The sequence below is a fragment of the Pyxicephalus adspersus genome, chromosome 1 (assembly GCF_032062135.1).
Source record: "Pyxicephalus adspersus chromosome 1, UCB_Pads_2.0, whole genome shotgun sequence".
Classification (NCBI taxonomy): Eukaryota; Metazoa; Chordata; class Amphibia; order Anura; family Pyxicephalidae; genus Pyxicephalus; species Pyxicephalus adspersus.
In genome coordinates, this window is record NC_092858.1 from 5,199,701 (window position 1) to 5,224,839 (window position 25,139).

Here is a 25,139-nt window from a genome sequence, read left to right on the forward strand (position 1 = left end):
GCAGTGTCCTCTCCTCCTCATGTGACATTGTTTGTATCTGTAATTTGCAACCCCTATGTACAGCGCTACGTAATATGATGAAACTAAATAAAATAAATACTGTTTTTTATTATTAATATTATTATTATTATGACTAATAATAATATATGTGTAGCAGGTTTTGTTTTACTTTTTGGCTAGGGAATTCCTTTTAGTAAAGATATATAGTAACCTGAGATAAGTGTGGGGCCAAATTCAGAATGCATTTTAAAGCATTTACTTCAATTTAACCTGGAAATGGGATAAAGAGCCTGTATAAAACAATAAAGTAACTGTTGTGCTGTGGATTTTTTGGGGGATCCAGGCCCGGAGTATCCTGGAAGGAATGGGCAGCAAGGCACTCCCTTCTTCCTCTAGGCTAGACATTGAGGAAGGACTCGGAGCACCTGGGGAGTGCATATCTGAGAAAAGAGAGAGTTGGAACCAGAGACCAGGTGGCTCAGGCAGGAAGGCTGTGAGGCCTATGAGTTTGGACAACCCCAGGAGGTTGCCCAAAATTTGTGACCGCTGGATTATTACCTCTGGAGGCTATGCTATGCAAAGAGTGTCCTTGATGCTAATCCCTCACAGAATATATAGTACATACATGAATCACACTAAAGCAATGTCAGTCTTTATTTTTTAGGTTGACAACAGGTTTGATCAAAAATCAGCTTTTATTAACAGTTAACATGGGTAATGGTAATCTATAACACATAATAATAACGTTTTTCTCTATACATTAAATCTCTTAAAGAACAGTATATGAGATTTTTTTTTTGTCTGTGTTAGTAATAACTGTTAAACCAGCTTAGCATTGTTGCAAAATGCCTCTTTTTACTACCTGGACTAATCAGACAGCTTATTTTCACAGCAATAGCTTTTAAGATCTACTGATTGAGAGGTCCAATTCTGTTACATAAATGCAGAGATTCTGCTATAAGTATACAGGTATACCAGGCAAACATATGTTTTGTCCTATAAATTTCCCTAGTCACCCCAATAAACGTTTTAGTTTCCCCTTCCTTTTTTTAATATCTTGATAAAGTATATTAATCTTGAAACAATGGCTACTTGGCCACCACAGTAAGTGCTGGAAGTTCTGGTGACGTGTCTTCAGCTGCATGCTTGCAATTGATGTCCATGTTCACACCAGCATAAGCAGGAATTGATCGGGCAACCAATGCAGTAGATGCTGCCTGATCTGTGTTTTTGGCCCTTATGGTTAACACAGGGCTGCTTCACACTGTCCTCAGACTTGTTTGTACGTGGTTGCCAACCTGAGACCTTCCCATGAGTAGAATTAGTCCTGCTGTTTAAGGAGAAAGGGACAGGAGAATTGGGGTGGCCCATAAGGAGGTGCAGGTCATCGTCCAAATGGTCAGGTGCTGATGGAGCGATAGAAGATAGACATAGGCACCCTATTATCCAGTCTCATTTTAAATGTTTTGTGATCCATCTAAGACTATCCTGTCTATAAGGTTACAATGCTTTTGTGTACAATAAAGTTGTCTAAAGGAAAATGAGTTATAATGGGTCCACTGGCAGGACCAAAAGATAAAACACCCATGCTACAGATAAAAAAAGCTTATCTTTGTAAGATCCCCCTTGGTTATATGGCTTGTCCCAATCATTGTAATTTACCATTTTGCTAAGGATCTTGACCTTCTAAAGGAAGTAAACAAAAACAGGTAATAAATTTATGTTACAGGGGACTCATAAGGCCAAAAGTGCCCATAGTTTCACTTTAAGCTCTCGAAACTTTTACCTTCGAACAAATCTGTGTGCATAAACTTTGTATATATTTCCGGAACACCTCATCTCTTAACCCATAGATCAGAGGACTGATGAACCTGGGAACACAGCTGAAGAAGAAGTAGTTAATTGTTGGTATAAAGGCATAATTTTTCCTTAGGTACAGGTCCGTAAAGATGGAGGAGAATGACATGATGCACAAGAAAAGCTGAAAGGCATGGAGAAGAACCGTTTTTCCCGCCTTGACTACAGAAGACTTGTCAGGGCTTTGTATGTTTCGTACGACCAGCATGACATTGACATAAGTGTACAAGATTATGAGTCCCACCATGGTGAAGCTAATGAACCAGAGACCTTATGGTGTTTTGTATGTCGTTCCTCAAAAAGAATATCCAGTTGCACTTTATATAGAGAGAGTAAAAGCTACTGTCGACAGAAAAACTCATACAAAGGAAGTCAACAGCCATAGGAATCAAACCTAGAGCCCATATGAGGGCAATCATACTAATACACCAGTGTACACTACAGGTTTCACCATGTCGTAAAGGGGAACAGATTGCTATATAACGCTCTATTGACATGATGGCCAAATTATAGGGTGTGACCATAAACGAAGAAGTCGTCACAGTAGTGATGGCATAGCATAATGGCGTTATAATGTACACATTATAAAAATTAGAAAGAAATACAAAAAACGATGTTACTAGATATACAGTATCAGTGAACAGCATGTGAATAAAAAGCACATAGCGGGCTGTTTCCCGTAGGCTTCGTTTGGTGTAGTAGACGTGGATTATGATTGCCCACCAGTGGAAGAACATGATAAAGAAAAAGATAATCAGAACCAAGGTGGTGACAACTATAATTTCAGTTGTCTTTTCAACAAAGGTCAACTGTGTTAAGTTAGCATAGGCAAACAGGAAAGAGGGCATTTCTTTTTGTAGGTAGACCCACCTGAAGTTTCCTATTAGTTGCAACGGTTGTGCTAAAGGAGGACAAAAGAAAAAATGTTAGTAATAGAGAAGGGCTAGTCCATAAACCATGGAGAAAACCAATTTTAATGGTATAACAGAACAATAGGGATCAAATAAGGGAAGTTCATTGCTAGCAGAGGTAGTGATTTTGTGTTCCTCAAACACTACCCCAACATTCCAATAGCAAATTATGAGACTGCATGACTTTGGCTTCTATTGGGCACCACAACCATTTATTAAACAATAGGTATACAACAGTTTTAATGTACAAATGTAACTGTAATAATAACAATAGAAGAGGGTATCAGTATGCATTATCTAGGAAACTATCAGCTACACTACACAAGTTTTAAAACCTCTTAACTTGAAGTTCCTAGTGAAGAAAGCTTATAGAGGACCATGTCATAAAGACCCATAGAGAAACATGTCAAGAAAGCCCATAGTGGACCTTTTTAGGAAGGTCTATAGAGGACCAGGTCAAGAAGACCCATGGAGGATCATGTCAAGAAACCCATAGAGGGCCATGTCAAGAAGGCACATAGAGGACAATGTCAGGAAGACACATAGAGGACAATGTCAAGAAAACCTATAGAACACCATGCCAAGAAGTCCCATAGAGGACCATGTCAAGAAAACCATTAGAGGTCCATGTCAAGATAGCCCATAGAGGACCATGTTGAATTTCAATATCCAAGGCATCATCATAGCATCTGACAGTTGTTTGTAAATGCCAAAAACCCTCTCTGCTTGGCTGCCATGACAAAAGTGCTGCAGAAAAAATTGGTGGGAGGGCAGTACAACCTTTAGTTCTTCAGAAATCTCTGCAATGGCTATTCAAAGTCAACCGCCTGAAAGCTAACCAGTGAATTTTCCCAACCTTCCTGCCCCCCTTTGTTCTTTGAGACATTGGCTAATCTACCAACACCAAAAACCAACATACATGTTCAGAACACATGCTTAAGGATTTCTTTTCCTTTACTCCTTACCCCAGTCCTTCAGTCCTGTCTCGGCTTTCTCTATGGTTCACTTACTGCGAAACACAGCAGAAAAAAGTGCTCTGATTATATATTGTATAACTTTCAAATATCATAGGCTAAGCTTCTACTTCCCATCATTTAGTAAAAACTTACGGTGAGCAGCTGAGAAAGTGTCTATGGATTTTCAAGAGCAACAGTTTTGAAGCAGACTAGTGGGGTGCATGCAGGTAGATTGGTGGAAGGTGGTGTCTTGTATTTTACTTGCCCAGAGGTCTTTGGTGTTTGGTGAATATACAAAGCACTTTGGGGCTGAAGATTGGAGCTAGAGCTAGAGGCTTTGGATCTCTGTGTATTTCTGGGAAAAATCTGTAAGTTTGACCCCCCCCCCCCCGAAGACCATCAGTGTCAGTGTGTCTCCATATACAGACCATCATAGGGGACCTGTATGTATACAAGATCTCCCTTTTGGTACCTCTACATGGACGAGTCCGTTTATACTGCATTAACTTTATTTAATCTATATATGTACAACTTGAACACCATAACTCCAACTACCGTATGTTTTTCTCAACAATACTCTAATTCCTCGTCTTATTACAAGCTCCTCCAATACTATCTGGAAATAATGTTAGATAGCTTTATCAGAACCGAGAATAAGATGATGTAGTCGTCGTAGAACCACTTTTACGGTGTCAAACAGTGTAGAGAAACAGGAACTCCATGTGAGTCAATGTAGTTATTAAGGTATGATAACTTTACCCATTGAAAAATAACATAATAATGCAGCTAGAAAACGATGGTGTACTGCAGTCTGATGTTTGTTTGGTTAAGATACCAATAGTTGTGTGTGGGTCCTGGGCCCCCCATGCCACAACTCTTACCACCATGCATTTATTTAACTGCAAATTCATTTTGAATAGCTCTCCAATGCAGAGATATGAACCATCAAGATATTGCACAATGATCCAGTGGGAAGAAAATCAAAGATCATTTTATATGTGATAAGGAGTGTTGCCAGGCCATTTAAAATTGAGATAATGCATGCCAAACATATCTAAATGAACCCCAACTTTAACACTTATATATAAGCTAAGCTACTATTGCTAATCCACCTTCATGCATGTCCACTCTATTTTCAAATAAAAAGTGATTTAGTGTTAAATGTTTAGTAAAATTCAACTTTTCCATCTGACACTGACCTTCTTCCATGTGCAGGTCCAAAGCCATTGCAGCATTTGGCAAAACCTGATGTGTATGTAAACTTTTCAACAAATTTATCTTATTTGTTCCCTTTTAGTCTCCTTTATATACCATATAAAGAATGTTGTACAAAAATTACCTGTTGTTCTTGGCAGAAATCCTACGATATGATAAATTCCTGTGCTCTGTTAGCACACAAGTAGAAAGGGAAGATTAAGAGAAGGTTGTGTTATTTGTAATTCATCATAAATTAAGAATAATAATAAAATAATAAAATAATACATTGTATTGCATTGCATTGCATTAGTACCGGTATATTGCCAGACTCCAGGTTTCTATCCCAGCCTGCTTTACTTACCTTCTTTTCTGCAGGCTGCCAGCTTTTTTGGTAGTTTTGCATGCTACTCAATAACAATATAGATTTGATAAACATTGGTGCAAATGTTGTGTGACATGAAAAAGCGCAGCAACCCCCATTGTATTCTACAAGATTTTTGCTTTCAGAAACAATATAGATTTGATAAACATTGGTGCAAATGTTGTGTGACATGAAAAAGCGCAGCAACCCCCATTGTATTCTACAAGATTTTTGCTTTCAGAAATATAATGTGTATTTGCATTTTACCTTGGAGAAAAATGCTCCAGCAGCAAGAGGGTTAATTTGCACGTGTTCCCTCCAATCCGTTGCTAATGTATTAAACTGTAAGAAATGGTGAATGAAATGTATTAAACCCTCAGTGTGCATTGTCGAAGATGAGAATTTCACATTTCCTATGGGTCAGTCCACTGGAAAATGGAGCGTGGTGGACAAAGGCAGTGCCAGCATTCCTACATGTCTTAGTATTTCTATGCACCAACATCTCCTGCTACATTCCCCATAATATAAGTCAAAGGTTGCATTTTCTATGTTATAAAATATAAAATGAACACAGAGAAAACATAATGGGCACAGCTGGTATGCAGATAAGGGAGCTCAGTGCAGGGATGATGGGAACCCATCATAATGGGCACAGCTTAGTGCAGACCTAGGAACTTAGCACAGTGATGGTGGGGGTCCTTATAATGGGCACAGCTGGGGTACGGACCCAGAAACTTAGCACAGGGACAGTGGGAGCCCCTCATAGCGGAAACAACTGGTATGAAGACCCAGGAACTTAGCACAGGGATGGTGGGGGTCCTCATAATGGACACAGAAGGTGTACAGACCTGGGAACTTAGCAAAGGGACAGTGGGAGCCGCTCATAATGGAACAACAGGTATGCAGACCAAGAAACTTAGCACAGGGATGGTGGAGGTCCTCATAATTGGCACAGCTGGTATGCAGACAAGGGAGCTCAGTGCAGACCTTAGTGCAGACCTAAGAACTTAGCACAGGGATGGTGGGTGCCATCATAACGGGCACAGCTGAGGTACCGACCCAGAAACTTAACACAGGGATAGCGGGAGCCCCTCATAGTGGAAACAACAGGTATGCAGACCCAGGAACTTAGCACAGGGATGGTCAGAGACACTCAGAATTGTACAGAAGGAATACAGCCAGAGTCCCTGACAGATACATGAAACTATCATTTTTTGGACCCTGTAGTTAGGTCCAAAGATAAAAAATACTTACTAAGGTTTAAGTAGCTATGGTGTATGGACAATGATGCAAGTAAGAGAAGCTATGTCTTCCTATATACTGCTCCATATTAGATGGAGAAGTATTTATATCTTTCCAGCTCCCCATAGGATTTTATGAAAACTCTCCTCTGTGTAGGTTTTTTAATTATAACGATCGAGTTGAATTTGTCTGCAGCTGACATTACAGCAGTGAGATACTAAACGGGTCCTAGGAGGTTTATAAGCTGAAATGTATGCATCTGATCCAAAGTGATCAATGTGGTAATTCTAAGTATGGTAAAGACCAACATTGGGTAGTGATGAGTGAATCAAATTATATGTGAAAACAAAACAAATGCAAATTGCAGAGATATATTCAATATATAGTCAATGCAGGGAAAGTAAAATAGGGCGATTTGGAGTGTTTTTTAAGGGTGCAAAGGTCTTAAGAGTAAGGGCCGTTCAGACCTGCTGTTTACCGGTGTCTTCTGCAGGCTCAATCATGGTCCCAAATGGGTGGCAGCAGTTTGGAAGGTTTTTTGTGCATGCAGCTGCACATGGCTATTGGTAAATTGGTGTTGTAAATGGTGCAGTTCCAGAAAACAACAAGCTGCTTATGGCCATGTAATTGTTTTTGGAAGAACCACATCTGCAAACATGTGCAAATGTTCTAACTGAGATGCAGTTTCCTGCTCCAAGGCGCAAAGCAGCAGGAGCAGCCAATTGTGCAGTTTTCCACCACTGGTCATAAGGAATCTCCTTCCAACTGGCCTATTCTTGTGCCAAAAGGGCACCAATGCAAAGCATGCAAAGGAAATTTGGAGAAATTGTATATTTATTTTTCAATAGGCATAAATAAAAGTCAAATATAAAATTATATTATTTTCTTCTTTTTGGAGACTATATGGAGAATTATTAGCATTATGTGTACCAGTGAAGTGTGGGACAAAGTCAGGTGAATATGTGGTTTGAACAATTTGTATCCATATGAGGTGAGGATGACTTGTCCCCTCGTGAAAGTACTACATAAATAGAATGCTTAGCACATGGTTCCGGGAGCCTGGAGAATATTCTGGACTTGGGGAATCCTTAAAACACAAATCAATCTGCCGAGATAGCCATGTTCTGATGACAAACCCTCCTGTAATGAACTGCTTAAGACAGGAGTGTTAAACAAATACACAGAGGGCCAAAATGAAAAACTTAGAAAAAGTTGCGGGCCAACCTTGAATTTTTCTTGAAAAAATTGAGGACGTTTTTCCTTCTCATTAGATGTAAAACTTTATCATATGGAAACAAAGAGGTTTTGCTTGACATTCAATCTGGAACAAGCTTATAATAAAGAATAAGGCATAATTATTTTTTTAATTTTGTTTAGGAAAAAATTCCTCTTTCTCTATTTGTAGCCTAGGAGTTAAATTTCAATGGTAATCTTTTTGCACAGGGTAATTATAATATTAACAATATTCTTCTATGAAAATCCAACCATTCAAGTCCATGCCTTGGAGTAGCAAGGAAAAGTACAGCTGAGGGGGAGTGCTGGGAATGCCAGACGCAGCCAATGTGGAGCTAAATCTTATGAGTGGCCCACTGCTGAAACTCCCTCTTCATTGAAATAGCGCTGCTACTAAAATTTCCGGCATTATTTGCGTCTTCAAAGCAGTCCAATGCAGGGCCACGCATAAGCAGAGAGCCCGCTGATCTATAGACGCAAGTTATGCCGGGAATTGTAGTAGCGGCGCTGTTTCAATGCAGCGGTGGGCCAGCTGCAGTTTATATTTAGGATTCCTTTGGGGCCAAAAAAAAAAGGAGGTTGGGGCCAGATTTTGCCCATGGGCCAGAGTTTGACACCCCTGGCTTAAGAACCCCTCTAGAATAAACTATTTAAGCTAATGCTCTAACCTATGCAGCAATGGGGGGTCCAGTGTGGATTCCTTATCCAAAACTGAACTCTGGCCAAAAAAGCTAAACAGAACAGCTTAAGTACATATTATATATATATGCCATAGGGTTTGTTCTGCCACCTTTGTAGCTTATGCACAAAAAGAAAGCCAGGAGGAGGACACAACTTTTTACGGTGTTCCGCTCATTCTGCCCGTTTCTTTGGTCACTTTAGCATGTGTATGTGCAGCAAAGACTGATTAAAGTGGGTCATAAACAAGTTTGGATGAAAGCCCTAAACTTGTCATGGGTTGTGGATCATGAGACCAGTACGACAAGTAACAATCTACTGATATTTATTGAAGCTTTGTAAATTCGTTTGAAAGACCTGGGTTTGTTGTAATTTAAGCTGTTTGCCTAGCAAAGTGAATTATATCCATGCATTTTTCACATTAGCTCACTGAATTAGCTCACTGAACCACTCCGCCATGTGCAAGTAAAAATCCTGTTTTTTTAGATTTCCTTCAACTTATTTTGGGTATTTTGGGGTTTTGTGGGGGGGGTGTTTTTACACAAAAAATGCAAGGGGGGGGGGGGGGTTTGAACAGTGAGCTTTGGCTGTATTCACTGAGCTTGCAAGAGGATAGTTAGGTTTGCTTAGTAAATAAACCCTATAGCGTAAGAGTGTTGGGGGGGACCAGTACATGGGGTGCCAACTAGGCTCCTTAAAGCTGAGCCCAGCTAAGCCCCAGTGCTGAATGATCTTTTAATGTTGTCCTTATGACCCATGATAAGGCCCCTTTCAGAAACTGGGTTAATAAAAATATATATGTATATAAATGACACCGATATATTACACTGGACTCTAATGATCTTTGGCCAAAAGATTTGGAATAAGCCTTCGGGCTCTTTCCCATATTTGCCCTTTTACTACAAGGACCTTGGTGCACTGCATAGCCATGTATTGAAAAAAAATGCAGCTTCTGAACCTGATACCTTTTTGCTGTATTACTATTATTAGGCTCTGATACCAAAGCTCCCAAGCCCCAATCACCACCACTACTGGTTATGTATTATTAGGAAGCAGAATAAATAAATAAATAAAACGGTGACAATTTATTTTCTGAAATGTTTTTGATTTTTCAATTGCCTTTAAGGACCGTATAAAAATGTGTTTGTTTGGGAGGGGGTGAATAATGCATTATATTTGGCTGCATTGCCGTTTGGTATCGTTTTCTAAACTGGTTGGAGTGTCATAGTATGAATAATGTGCCTCCAATGCCTACGCATCTGGTCATTTGATCTCAAACAAAGAGGAGGATTGGTTGGCTTGAACTCCAGCCTACCTCATCACCCCTTCCAAATATATCTCACCCTGGCACCAGTGCCTTTCCAATGCCAGAATATGGCCTGGCTTTGCTCCCAGAGTTGCTTTGATAAGAATTTTGGGGGGATGTAACCCTCATCATCCCAGGCTCCTCAGACACATGACACTAAAATATATAACTCCTACCCTGATATTTCATTATCTAATCCAGAGGTCAGCAAACTTTTTTGGCCACTAGGCCATTTCAGGGGTAGGCAGTAGCACAGTAGGCTGGACTCTCTCTCGAGTCTCGCCCTAATGGCTCCGTCCCCCACCAGGAACACCCCCTGAAGGGAAATCCCTCTCCTCCGCAACGCATACAGAGGAGAGGGAATGTTCCCTATTCACTGGGGCCGGCGTTATTACTTCTGCCGCCGGGGTAAATAGGGAACATTCTCTCCCCTCCGTGCATTGCGGAGGAAGCCACCACACGGAGACTTGGGCCGAATGCGGCTCTAGCGTCCCTGGCTCCGGTAGTTTGTTCCGGCTCCACTGCGAGTTGCGGGCTGGCATTAGGCCGGAACAAACTACCGGCTAGGCAGTATCTGGCCTAAAGACCTGAGTTTGCTGACCCCTGATCTAATCGATACCACCTAACTCTACACAAATGACTGTAAAGTACAGTGCAGCCTTCTGAAAACTGTAAGTTTCACAACAAACATACAGGACAAGACATGCAAATTGCTTTGTAATGCTACTGGGCAAATTCTTAAGCCTAATATCACAGAGCCATTTATTCTTATTTGCACATGGGCTGAGTTGGGCCAAAAGATTTTTAAAATACGGTACCATTATTAAATGCTTCTTGTAGTGCTTTGCTTCGTGTAGTGTAGTGCTTCAATGCTTTGTAGTGGCATGGGCGAATAATGGCCACACTCATGAGCACAAGGTTGAGCATTTCCAGGAACACCTTAAATCCAATCACCATAACGGGAAAATCAGATTTGTGTAAGATGCGAGGTGTGAACATTGTAAAACCGCCCTGATTAAGTGAAAAGATCCAACCACTGTGATGATGAGAAGTCTGGGACTTATGCTTTTTGTTGGAGCTAAAACAGCTTTGGATGATGAAGCCATCCCCATTTCCCATTGGAGATGGCTTCCCTTTTAGAGATTAGCATTACCGGAGAAAGCTTCTTTTCTTAAAACAAAGGTTTTTGCCCAGGAAAGGACAGGACTAGGGGCACAAGGGGCATCTGCTGGGTATAGGATTTGTCAGACTGCTTCCCTCCTCTTTGACATACAACAGAGCAAGACCCAAAGTCCTTGAGATATGGTGGGAATTATTTAGCTAAATGTGTGTTCATGTGAGTAAAGGTGTGTGAGAACGTTCTTGTATGAACACCCGCTATTTTACCATGCATACTGATATCTGGCCTTGCATGGTAAATGTTGCATGGTAGACTTTCACCCGCAGGAATCTACCAATAACCCAGCCCAAAGGATCCCAGTCATTAGTGTTGGTGTTCGAATTCAGGTTGTCCTTATATTCGACCGGAATATGGCTGTTCGAATTCGTATAGACCCGACCCAAAAAACATGGTATTCAACGGTAAAAATTCGGGGGAAAAATGTGTTTAAAAAAAAATGAAAGTCATTTTTAAAATAATTTATTGTTTGAGTTTTTTTAACTAACTTTTTTTTTTTTTTTTACAGGTTTTCCCACAATGACATGATTCCCCCGGCTTTGCAGCAGTGGGTATTCTCCTGTCATTGTGGAATCTCCGGACACTATAGGTGATGAAAGGGGACTTGTCCCTATCACCTGTAGTGCCCTGTGTTCTTGGATAGAGAAACTCCATCCAAGAACACATAGTACAGTGCTGTTGCCGCGCTGTGCTACTACTATGTGTTCTTGGAGAGTTTCTCTATCCAAGAACACTGGTTACTACAGGTGATAAATGTGGACAAAACTGTGGAGTTTTTTGGGAATGTGGAGAAACTCTATCTAAGAACACATAGTAGTAGGACAGCGCGGCAACAGCAATAGCTGTTGCAGGGCTGTACTGTGTGTTCTTGGATGGAGAAACTCTATCCAAGAACACATACAACTAATAAAAAAACCCGAATTCTCGGACTATTGACTTGAATGGTGTTCGAATTCGGCATTTGATAATCCGGAGAATTTCTCACTATTCGACCAACACTACCAGTCATTTCCTGCTTATTCTTCAAATTCTGATAGTAGGCAAAGCCATGCACATCTAATAGTTGTTGCACATCAGCATTAGGATTTAGACAAATATTTCTCATTTTCATTTTAACAACTTTGGTTAAATTTTCATGAAGGTTCTGTTAGGTCACTGAGGGTGACAGAAGGTGGATTTGGGGTTCAGGTGCTAAAGGGTCAGTAGTAATTGATCAGAATTTGGGCTTCTGATTCCCCAATAGAGTTCTCTGTAACAGAATGCAAACATATTGTAGGTAAAGGAAAGACAAAACGCACAAAAAAAACTGGAGTTGACGAACAGCAACCATATATTGGAAAAATGAATATTATTAAACAGTATTTATATAGCACCAACATATTACGCAGTGCTGTACACTAAATAGGGGTTGCAAATGATAGACAGATACAGAGAGTGACACAGGAGGAAGAGAAATACATTTATTGTTTTGGTTCATGAATGGGTGGCAGCAGTTTGGAAGGTTTTTTGTGCATGCAGCTGCACATGGCTATTGGTAAATTGGTGTTGTAAATGGTGCAGTTCCAGAAAACAACAAGCTGCTTATGGCCATGTAATTGTTTTTGGAAGAACCACATCTGCAAACATGTGCAAATGTTCTAACTGAGATGCATTTTCCTGCTCCAAGGCGCAAAGCAGCAGGAGCAGCCAATTGTGCAGTTTTCCACCGCTGGTCATAAGGAATCTCCTTCCAACTAGCCTATTCTTGCTCCAAAAGGGCACCAATGCAAAGCATGCAAAGGAAATTTTAAGAAATGGTATATTTATTTTTCAAAAAGAATAAATAAAAGTCAAATATAACATTTTATTTTCTTCTTTCTGGACACTATATGGAGAATTATCAGCATTATGTGTACCAGTGAAGTGTGGGACAAAGTCAGGTGAATATGTTGTTTGAACAATTTGTATCCATGTGAGTTGAGGATGACTTGTCCCCTCTTGAAAGTGCTACACAAATAGTGTGCTTAGCACATGGTTCCAGGTGCCTGGACAATATTCTGGACTTGGGGATTCCTTGAAACACAAATCAATCTGTCGAGATAGCCATGTTCTGACAACAAACCCTCCTGAACTGCTTAAGACAGGAGTGTTAAACTCAAATACACAGAGGGCCAAAATTAAAAACTTAGACAAAGCCGTGGGCCAACCTTATAATTCAAAAAATTGAGGAAGTTTTTCCTTCTCATGTAAAACCTTTTCATATGGGAACAAAGAGGTTTTGCTTCAGATATGCGGCATATTTTTTTTTGTTTTATTTAGGAAAAAATCTTATGCCTCTTCCTCTATTTGTAGCCTTCTGAGTTAAATTTCAATGGTAACCTTTTTGCACAGGGTAATTATAATAATAACAATATTCTTCTATGAAAATCCAGCCATTCAAGTCCATGCCCTTCAAGTCCTGAGGGGGAGTGCTGGAAATTCCAGACGCGGCCAATGCGGAGCTAAATCTTATGGGTGGCCCGCCGCTGAAACTCCCTCCTCTTTGAAATAGCGCCACTACTAAAATTCCCGGCATTATTTGTGTCTATAAAATGGCCCAAATGGTTTCAATGCAGCAGTGGGCCAACTGCAGTTAATATTTAGGATTTCTTTGAGGCCAAAAAAAGAAAAGGACGTTGGGGCCAGCTTTTGCCCACGGGCCAGAGTTTTACACCCCTGGCTTAAGAACCCCTCTAGAATAAACCATTTAAGCTAATGCTCCAACCCATGCAACACTGGGGGTCCAGTGTGTATGCCTTATCCAAAACTGAACTCTGCCCAAAAAGCTAAACAGAACAACTTAATTACATATATAGTAAATGTGCGGGTCTTATATCAGCCAAAGGGTTTGTTCAGCCACCTTTGTAGCTTATGCACAAAAAGAAAGCAAGGAGGAGGACACTACTATTTACTGTGTACCGCTCATTCTGCCTGTTTCTTCGGTCCCTTTAGCATGTGTACATGCAGCAAAGATTGATTAGAGTGGGTCATAAACCAGTCCAGATGAAAGCCCTAAACTTGTCAGGGGTTGTGCATCATTGGTCCAGCACGACAAGGAACAATCCACTGATATTTATTGTAGCTCTCTAAGTTTGTTTGAAAGACATGGGTTTGTTGTACCAATAGGTTATAAGCTGTTTGCCTAGCAAAGTGAATTATATCCATGCATATTTCACATCAGACCACTGAATTGGCTCACTGAAGCACTCTGTCATGAGCTAGTAAAAATCCTGTTTCTTAGATTTCCTTGAACTTAGTTGGGTATTTTTTGAATGATGAGCTTTGGCTGTATTCACTGAGCAAGAGGATAGTTAGATTTGCTTAGAGAACAATCTGAATTTGCTTAGTAAACCAACCGTATAGCGAAAGAGTGTTAGAGGGGACCAGTACATGGGGTGCCAACTAGGCTCTTGACCCATGATCAGGCCCCTTTTCAGAAACTGAACTAAATAAGTATATAAATTACACAGATATATTACACTTGACTGATGATCTTTGGCCAAAATTGAATAAGCCTTCAGGCTCTTTCCCATATTTGCCGTTTTACTACAAGGACCTTGGTGTACTGCATAGCCATGTATTGAAAAAAATGCAGCTTTTGAACCTGATGCCTCTTTGCTGTATTACTATTATTAGGCTCTGATACCAAAGCTCCCATGCCCCAATCACCACTCCCTGCACCCTGGCACCAGTGCCTTTCCAATGCCAGAATATGGCCTGACTTTGCTCCCAGAGTTGCTTTGATAAGAATTTTGGGGGGATGTAACCCTCATCATCCTAGGCTCCTCAGACACATGACACTAAAATATATAACTCCTACCCTGATATTTCATTATCTAATCCAGAGGTCAGCAAACTTTTTTGGCCATTTCAGGGGCAGGCAGGAGCACACTAGGCCGGACTCTCTCTCGGGTCCCACCCCAATGGCTCTGCCCCCCACCAGGAACACCCCCTGAAGGGAAATCCCTCTCCCTCTCCAATGCATACAGAGGAGAGGGACCGTCCCTAAAAGGAAATCAGCAATGCACACGAAGGAGAGCGAAATGTTCCCTATTTACCACGACCAGCGTTAATACTTCTGCCGCCGGGGTAAATAGGGAACATTCCCTCCCCTCCGTATGCATTGTCGAGGAAGCCACCACACGAAGGCTTGAGCCGAATGCGTCTCCAGCGGCTCCGGCTCCAGTAGTTTGGTCCGGCTCTGCTGCGGGTTGCCGGCTGTCATTAAACCAGATCAGCCAGGTGGCATTAGGCCGGAACAAACTACTGGCTAGGCTGTATCTGGCCTAAAAGTCTGAGTTTGCGGCCCCCTGATCTAATCAATACCACCTAACTCTACACAAATAACTGTAAAGAACAGTGCAGCCTTCTGAAAACTGTATGTTTCACAACAAACATACAGGACAAGACATACAAATTGCTTTGTAATGCTACTAGGCAAATTCCTAAGCCTAATATCACATACCATTATTAAATGCTTCTTCTATTCCTTGCATTGCAATGCTTTGTAGCGGCATGGGCGAATAATGGCCACACTCATGAGCACAAGGTTGAGCATTTCCCAGGAAAACCTTAAATCCATTCACCATAAAAGGAAAATCAGATTTGTGTAAGATGCGAGGTGTGAACATTGTAAAACCGCCCTGATTAAATGAAAAGATCCAATCACTGTGATGATGAGAAGTCTGGGACATATGCTTTTTGTTGGAGCTAAAACAGCTTTGGATGATGCAGCCATCCCCACTTCCCTTTTAGAGATCAGCATTACCAGAGAATGTTTCTTTTGGTAAAACAAAGGTTTTTGCCCAGGGATGGACAGGACTAGGGCACAAGGGGCATCTGTTGGGTATAAATTGTAGAGTATATTTGTTTGGCTGCTTCCCCATCTTACATACAACAGAGCAAGACCCAAAGTCCTTGAGATATGGTGGGAATTATTTAGCTAAATGTGTATTTAGCTATATACAGTGCATACTGATATCTGGCCCTGCATGGTATATGTTGCATGGTAGACTTTCATCCGCAGAAATCTATCAATAACTCACTCCAAAGGATCCCAGTCATTAGTGTTGGTGGAATTCGGGTTGTCATTATATTCGACCCATATATGGCTGTTCGGATTCGGACAGACCCGACCCGAAAAACACTCCGGGCACTATAGATGATGAACAGGTCCCCATTCATCACCTATAGTGCCCCAAGAAACTCTATCCAAGAACACATAGTACAGTGCTGTTGCCGCGCTGTGCTACTACTATATGTTCTTGGAAAGTTTCCCTATACATAATAGTAGCTCAGCGCAGTAACAGCAATTGCTGTTGCAGCGCTGTACTATGTGTTCTTGGATAGAGAAACTCTATCCAAGAACACATACAACTAGTAAAGGGCTGCAAGAGGAATCTGATTGTTCCTGCAGCCCTTAAAATACCCTAAAAAAACAGAATTCCCAGACTATTGACTTCAATGGTGTTCAAATTCGGCATTTGATCACAGGAGAATTTCTCACTGTTCGATCGAATAGCTGTAAAATCGAATAGTGAGATATTCGACCAACTCTACCAGTCATTTTCTGCTTATTCTTCATATTCTAATAGTAGGCAAAACCATGCACCTCTAATAGTTGTTGCACATCAGCATTAGGATTTAGACAATTATTTCTAATTTTCTTTTTTAACAACTTTGGTTAAATTTCATGAAGGTTCTGTTAGCCACATTTAGGTCACTGAGGGTGACAGAAGGGGTTCAGGTGCTAAAAGGTCAGTAGTAATTGATCAGATTTTGGGCTTTTGATTCCCCAATAGAGTTCTGTGTAACAGAATGCAAACATATTGTGGGTAAAGGAAAGACAAAAAGCACAAAGAAAAAACTGGAGTTGACGAACAGCAACCATATATTGGAAAAATTATTATTATTAAACAGTATTTATATAACGCCAACATATTAAGCAGTGCTGTACACTAAATAGGGGTTGCAAATGATAGACAGATACAGAGAGTGACACAGGAGGAAGAGAAATACATTTATTGTTTTGGTTCATGATAATAAAAATAGCTTAAAACATAACATAAATAATTTCCAATACACATTAAGCTGTATATTACACAACAGAATTTTGAACGTAATTTTAATAAAAGCTTATTTTGACAAACATTGATAATGACTATGGTTATACACACATATTTAAATTCATATATAAATATATACTTCATATGCACATAAGATCTAATAAAAAATAAAGACGTAATTGTGTTTTTCGATTCCTCATGCAATTTGACTTGAATGTAGTTTAAGCAACCTTAGGCAATGTCAATAAAAAGATATTATTTCTTCCTCTTGGGTGTATTTTATATATATGTAACCTGAAAAGCACTTTGTAAAAACAGGAAAGCAGGGGTTTTCTTTGCGGCAAATCAAAATCCAATATATTAAAAACAATAATTTATTTCCAACAATTTCATATATACAACAAATGAATTTGGGTCTGTCCCATTTACATCATGGGATTCATTAACCTTCATCTAGATAGAATCATTTTTACTGTTTGAAAAAGAAACACAGTTCAAACCTGACGCGTTTTACCGACTGACTTCCTCAGGGGATGAACTGAGATGGTTAATAAAACTGTACATTAAAATACAAAAAACATTTTTCAGAATGTATTTAGATGTGACTCATTGCAATCACACAATCAATTTACAACAAATAATAATAAATCAGTGAAAATTGGTTTTATAGGTTTCAATGAGGTGTAATAGTATCCAAATTATAATAATATAAAGAGTTTTTAAGAAAAAGATATGTAAATGTATGTGTATATGTATATGGTGGAATGTGCATACTTGTTTACAATATGTATATATGGCTGAAAGTATTTGAATAAAATAAACATACTTTTTTCGCCGTGATGGTAGAATCAGATTACTCAATATGAAATGGTTAGCGTTCCAAAAAGGAATTTCTAAGGATCTAAAATCAATCTATAATTAGTATGAAGTGCAATTATACCACACAAATGCAAAAATGTTTTTTGCATTTCAATGTACAGTTTTATTACCAGTATCAGTTCATCCCCTGAGGAAGCCAGTCAGCGAAACGTGTCAGATTTGACCCTTGAAAAACCTTTAAGAAATCAGGGAACTTCTGGCAAAATTTATGATATACCCAATTCATGGTATTTTAGCTTGGTGGGCAAAAGAGTGAACGCCTCGTATTTTGCCGGCCATTAGGAAGAATGGCACCTATACAGATAGCCAAATAGATCATTGGTGTCCCTTAAACTGACCTGAGAGGTGCAAATTGCTCATTGCTGAAGGACCCCTAGCAACCTCTGGAGGAGCCCAGTTTGGGAAATACTGTGATGATTATTTTGTGAAAATGAACTATTTTTCCCCAACTTTCCCGAATTTGAAGAGATTTTCCTTTTTTGCTAAGAGTTGGTCACCTCATATCCTTTCCTTTTCGGTATGGAAATACCAATGTGAAAATGAAGAAGCAATTTATAATCTTGGCATTGGAAAGTTTTCCAAGTTTTTTTTTCTGAATTCTTCCTGGCAACACTTGTGCATAAAAGTTTGCCTACAAAACTACATCAGTGGACATAGAACAACATTATTATTTTCTGTAACGTGCAGAAAATTGTATCATTTCATTGTATAGAAAAAAGGTTTTGTGCAGATTATACAATGTAAAGTAATTATTCCCATCCCCAATATGTGGATCCTATGAATTGTTTTCTTTATAACTGAGCTCTAGGCAAATGGCTAAATATACATTTCCCCCCAAAATAAAGTTTGGTGAGTTTTAAATAAATACATAGAATATAACTGCTTTAATCACTTAGTAAAAAGTCCTTTCAAACAAATATGAGTGTAAAAGTTTTGCGTGTATTTACGGAAGACATTATCTCTTATCCCATAAATGAGAGGACTGATGAACCTTGGAACACACATAAAGAAGAAGAAGTTGAGTGATGGAAGAAAGGCGTATTCATTCCTAAGATAAATATCTGTTAGGGCGGTAAAGAAGGACGTCATGCACAGGAAAAGCTGAAATGCATGGAGTAGGACCGTTTTCCCGGCCTTGGAGGCGGAAGACTTGCCGGAATTTATTTTCTGCGCGACCAGCATGACCTTGATATAGGTGTACAAGATTATGAGTCCCACCATGGAGAAGCTGAAGATGAGCACCAGAGATCTTATACTGCTTTGTATTTGGTTTTTAGATAAAGCAAGCCAGTTGCAAACAATATAAAGGGAGTAAAAGTCTCTGTTAACAGAGAAATTCAGGGCGATAAAATCAACAACAATAGGGACCAACCCTAAGGTCCACATCAGAGCAATCATGGATTTACACCAGCGGACATTACAAGTTACAGCATGTCTTAACGGGTTACAGATGGCTATATAGCGCTCTATGGACATGATAGCCAAGTTGTACGGTGTCACCCTAAAGGAGGAAGTTGTGAAGGTACCAAAGGCGTAGCACCAAGGAACTGGCATGTAGAATAGGTAGACCGAAGAGACAAACAGAAAAAAGGAAGTCAGCAGATACAAGGTATCACTGACTAACATGTGGACAAAGAGCACATAACGCGCCATTTCCCGCAGGTGTGGGGTGGTGAAATAGGCATAAAGTATCATGGCCAACCAGTGATAGAAAACTATGAACGATAGCACAATCAGGATCAGGATGGTCACTCTTATAACGTCCGTGGTATTATCAAAAATGAGTCCTTCAGTTACGTTACTATGAGTGGTCGAGAGGTTAACCATGTCCCCGTGGTTGGAGATCTCCTTGACTTGGCTTTGTTTATTTGCAATTTTTAAACCTAAAATGAATAAAAAGAATATTTTTTTAAATTGGAACATATTACATTTTTGATCCTGCATGCAGCTAGGTTTATTTTAAAGTTAAACATGTGAAATAAATCATTTTGATGTTGTGAGATTCACACACTTTGTGTTCACGCCTAATTTTCCTTGTCCTTTTGTAAGCATGTTTACAGCCTGTAGACGCTTATAAAAACCTTGTACAAAATAGATTAAATGCAAATGAATGAGTTTGTTCTGTTTGTGCAGGCTTTAGTAGTTTGCAAGCCTTGGTCCAGAAGCTCCAAGTAACTTCTAGGGTTGTTTTTCAAATCCAACCACCTCCATAGACTTGCATTCAACTGCCCAAATGAGCCTAACTCTTGATATGGGGGGGATTTGGCCATAATATTTGTATTTCTGAATGCTACTTACGTGTTGCATTGCAATTTGCCTAAGAAATCTGAATCGAAAGTAACACACAGTTCATACGGGTGTAGAATGAGATTACAAAATTAAAATACTTCCACATAAGGTTATTATATTTTCTTTTTATTGGTGCTTTGGAAGTCATGTGTATGTATATGGAGTAAAATAGATGGCCAAGCCTGTAGGGTACTATTGCAGAATGGCGCTGACATTTTGTCCTGGAATGGCAATGGTCAATGATTATAAAATAAAGGCAATCCAATACAATCATGTTAATGACCATTGCCACTGAAAGTACCATCAGTGGAGGAGCAGACAGTATCTGTCCCAACACATGGCATGAATTGTAATGTCAATTTAGTTTCAGAATAAGAATTCAAATAAAGATTGCAATCGATATCCATTTAATATAAGATATTACATTTATCAGAAATGCACGCTCATATTAGTTTCATCCAATCGCAATCATGCAGAAGTGGCATTTGTGAGGCTGCAAGCTAACACTGGGAGCAAAAGGAGAGATCTGAGTGATGGTCTGATCAGCCCGTTTATACCCCGTCATTGTGTATTCAGCATGAGTATATCAACCGTATACTTAGCTGTGTGCATAGATATGACTTTTATTAAATAAACGCAAACTGCAAGCTTCTATGCACAAAGTAGAACATAGCACTGTAAAACAATTCAGTCCATATACAGTTATTTTATTGCAGTTGGTTGCACATGGATGGTATGGCTGTTAACAGGGCAGCACTCTCTCCATGTTGTACAATTGTTCCAAACTTAACCATTATGGTATCTGCATTGAGTTTGCATGATTTTCCCGTGTTTGCACGGGGTCACTGATATTTCCCTTGGGGCTTATTGCCCCAAATTTATATCAATTGCAAGCAGCCAGGGAGTCTGTACTTAACACAGGTAACAATAGTTAAAGGCCATGCAATTGTTTACCCTTCCAACTAAGTTGTTAGATCTTTGTTTCTGAAACATTTAACATGGGGGACCCCTTCTAAAATTACCATATCCACAGTATATTAGTGTGGTGGTCAGTGGGAAGAATTCCTCTTACATTGCTGGCTATTGGGAAGAATGTCACCCTTACAGATAGCCTAAAACATCATTGGTATCACCTAAACTGACCTGAGAGGAACAAACTGCTCATTGCTTAAGGGACCCCAGCAACCTTTGGAGGAACCCTAGGCTTCCACAGAATTCTGGTTGGGAAACACTGAGTTAAATATTTTGAATCCAAATTTTTGTCTCAGACAAACCTCAAATGCAAATTGCAACATCTTGGGGACATATAACTGTGGTAGAGCCCTTAGACTGTAAGCTCTAAAGGGGCATTTAGTATTGTATTATGCATTGTCAAAGTAAAACCTCACAAGTAGTTGTCTGGCAAATGTTAAATGATGTTTAACTCATCTATTCATTTATATGTGTAAATTTCAGCCTGTGCTATTGAGGTCAATAAACAGCAGGCCATTTTCATTAAAGAAGGCAAAGGAGAGGCTGTGAACATGTAAGAAGGCGTCGAGAGCTCCATCTAGTGGCACACATTGAAAATTAAAAGCATGAAGTTGTATGTAATATTTCTGGTATCATGTCTTTCTTTATAGTCTTCCAAAATATCTAAAGTTCTATCTAAAGCAAAAAAACAAAGATCCGTTTTAAATGGTACAAAGTGTTTTGTACCAATAGAAGTAGGTAGTTGTATATGGCTGATTAATCATATTGCAGCCTCTAAAATGGTTTAGGGGTTGCTCTGGGCTAGCTGCAGGCTTGTTACTTCTTCGGGTTGTATAATCTACATAGCCTAAATGGCACTTACAATACAACCACATATACAAATTATGTTAGTTTCAGTCATACAATTTACATTCTGATAAGTATTCAGTGGTGTCTACTCACTCTAGAGTTGTCTCTCCAGCGCAGCTCTTCTTAGAACATAATCATGCATGACCTGTGCTCATATGTTATGTCACTGCTTGTGTTTCTTGTGTTCCTAACTGCCCCAAATTTATACCTTTTTACCCCTCACCTTGAAATTTTTATCTAATATAGTAACCAATCCTCAGGTGGCCTGAAACGCGTTGATGGCATGTGTGTTGACATAAAACATGTTTGTCTTCCCAATGGGGTTTACGCACAATTGGTTTGATGCATCGTACATAATTATGCCCTTTGCGCAGCGCATATTCTAAAAAAAGATAAAAATGGAAACATAGGCGCAGGTGACTGGTGAGTTTGGATGTTTGGCAATTGGAAGTGTTAACAGTGTTGAAAGTGAAAAAGGAAAAGAGAGGGTACTTACCTGAATGGGTGAGTATGGAGATTGTTGGTTTCTTGGGACAAGTAGGGACAGATTTGGGAGTTGATATGGAAGTGGGACAAAACAGTCCTCCTTCAGAGATTAGCTGGAGTTGGGAGAATTTCGGATCTCTGACCATATTCCGGCACAGCTCCTGCTTAGTCCAATAGCGCAGATTGGCTTTATGCTAAGATTATTGAACTGATGATGGAGTGAAGGTTGAAGACCTCCAGTAAATGTAAGTGATGACTTGACCCCCTGGGTTTTCGCTGCTCTGGTAGCTCCACTTTGGACCCGTAAGGCCCAGTACAATACACAGGGTAAGCATGGTACAGGAACAGCCAGGGGGGAATGACCACCCACTGCAAAACCCATGTACCCTTCTTTACCATTCTTCCCATGCACCATGGAGACTAAAGCATTTGGCTAGTTTTCAGGATTTGGTGAAATATTAATTATGTATAGGCTCCCCAAGACTAAGGTCCCGCCACTTATATTAGTTTTCTGGAGATAGCAATGAATACAATAGCCATGGGTTGTCCCCTCCCTGACACCAGACATCAGAAATTAAAACTATGTGTTAAATCAGCTGATCAGTGCCAGATAATATTGCAGCAACTTCATTGGCTGCTGGGTAAGATATATTTTGCTTGCGGAATCATACCTAGTAGAGTTTAAATCACTGCTTAGCAGGGGCCATGGCAAGGTTTGAGGCTCCAAGAACATCTGGTTAAACCAAGAAGACAAGGCTGACTTGCTAGTTTGGGAACTAATTTTGATATGTCATCATATAATATTTTGGTATGTCATCATGGATGGGGGCGGCAACTGGTAGCTACAATCTGGAATTGCTAACTGATGCACCCGGTTCTACAGATCAGAGGCGATACGTCCAGGTTCAGAGGAGCACAGGACCCTGGCTGCCAAAAAGTCAGAGCATTATTCACAGGAAATTTTTAAGGAATTATTCCCAATTATAATCCTAGGTTGCTATTTGTTCAAATTATTGGGTCATCCTGACCATACCCAATTCTTCTGAGCAGGGACAGGTACATGGCAAGCAGTGAGCTATGAATGCTTCTCCTAATAATACAAAAAGTATATATTTAAAGCAAATTTTAACAAACTAGTTTGAATAGCAAATGGTAAGTATTTTTGAAATGGAAAATTTCGGTAGCAGCAAAATTGGTAACTTTGCAGCAAAATGAGCTGAAATCCTGCTTAATCCTAGCTGTGAAAGTGGACTTTGGAGAAGAGAGGAGGAAACTGGGTCATATGGTGGAACAGAATGGACGAAGAGCAAGAAGGCAAAATAGTATGGGGTTAAAATATGTTAAGGACTATATTTTGTGGATCTACAAGGTTATCCCTGATGGTAAAAGTTCAATAAGGAGGCTTGGGAAGTGGAACCAATTCTGCTCATATCTCTGAATCTACATAATATTTGATTGATTTGGATTCTCTAATCTGCATAGAATGTTATAATTTATGATTCGGTCTCCTAAACCCTCACTACTTACTTACCATTCCACATTCCACCTCTATTGTGTGCCACCTCTTAGATTGTAAGCTCTTCTGGACAGGTCCCTCCTGTGTCTTGGTCTGTATCTGTCATTGCCACCCCTTATAGATAGTAATGCACCGCTTGATATATTCGTACTCTATAAATACAGTTTCATAAGATTAATGATTCACAATTACTTCTATGTGCAGAGTGATCCTATCTCAGACAAAGAACACCAAGACAATATTCAGCTGAACCAAAAATGAACATTTTAGCATTTCTTCTATAAGTTAATACTGCGTCCTGCTATTTTTTGTAGAAAGGATTTTCTACCCACAGCAGTACTAGATTGTGGTTTGGTGGAATTACTTTTAAACAATTCATAGATAGGAAATAAGATAAAAAACAGTGCCAGGTCTATACTCATATAATGTATGTTTTTTTTGGAAATGCTGCCGTTACAAAGTCAAACACAAAATTATCATATTTGTTCATTTGTTCCATATAGAGAACTCTCTTTAAGATCATTACAAAGAACAAGAGGGCACTCCTTGGGTCACATTGCATGAATCCTGAGTGCAGTGTCTGAGCTTACTAAATTGCCAGGGATGATTAAGGGGCTATTTTCTGATTTGGCGGAGGGATTGGGCGAAACTGATAAAGCTTGGAAGCGAGGCTGCCGCCACGGTCGTGTAACAGACTGCGAATGGGGGATACACAAAATAAAGTGAACAGACCGCCAGCACAAAACACAAGATCAGATACAACGTGTCTGTGATCAGCATGTGAGCAAACAGGACGTAGCGGGATTCCTCGCGGATGTGTTCGGTGGTGAAATAGACACTCAACAAAATTTTCATGAAGTACAGGAAGAAGCAGAAGCCTAGAAGCATCACAATCAGCAGAGACGTCCTCACCGATTCTATGGTACGTTCATTGTAGGTGGACAGCTGGGTCATGTTATCATAGGAGAAGCTGAGGTTCATCATTGGTGTTTTGTTTGCAAATAAAAAGGAAATCAAAGGTTATCTCCAGGGTGGCATCATTAAGGGGGTGAACAGAGAGACACAATACAGGAGATGGTCAGAGACTGCAGACATAGTAACAGGAGATGTCAGAGACTGCTGACATAGTACAGGAGATGGTCAGAGA

At 39.8% G+C, this 25,139-nt stretch overlaps 1 protein-coding gene and 1 pseudogene across 1 annotated transcript; both read right to left on the minus strand.

Annotated features, from left to right (window-relative positions):
- Positions 1-1,765: 1,765 nt before the first annotated feature.
- Positions 1,766-10,698, minus strand: LOC140321844 (odorant receptor 131-2-like; annotated as a pseudogene).
- Positions 10,699-18,768: 8,070 nt separating this feature from the next.
- LOC140321846 (odorant receptor 131-2-like) lies at positions 18,769-19,707 on the minus strand. Its single transcript, XM_072398623.1, has one exon. It carries the CDS (start codon positions 19,705-19,707, stop codon positions 18,769-18,771), a length of 939 nt encoding a protein of 312 aa, XP_072254724.1.
- Positions 19,708-25,139: the final 5,432 nt, after the last annotated feature.

Excerpts from the sequence above, each read along its gene's own strand:
- LOC140321846 (XM_072398623.1), bottom strand. The coding sequence starts at position 19,707 with ATGGTTAACCTCTCGACCACTCATAGTAACGTAACTGAAGGACTCATT.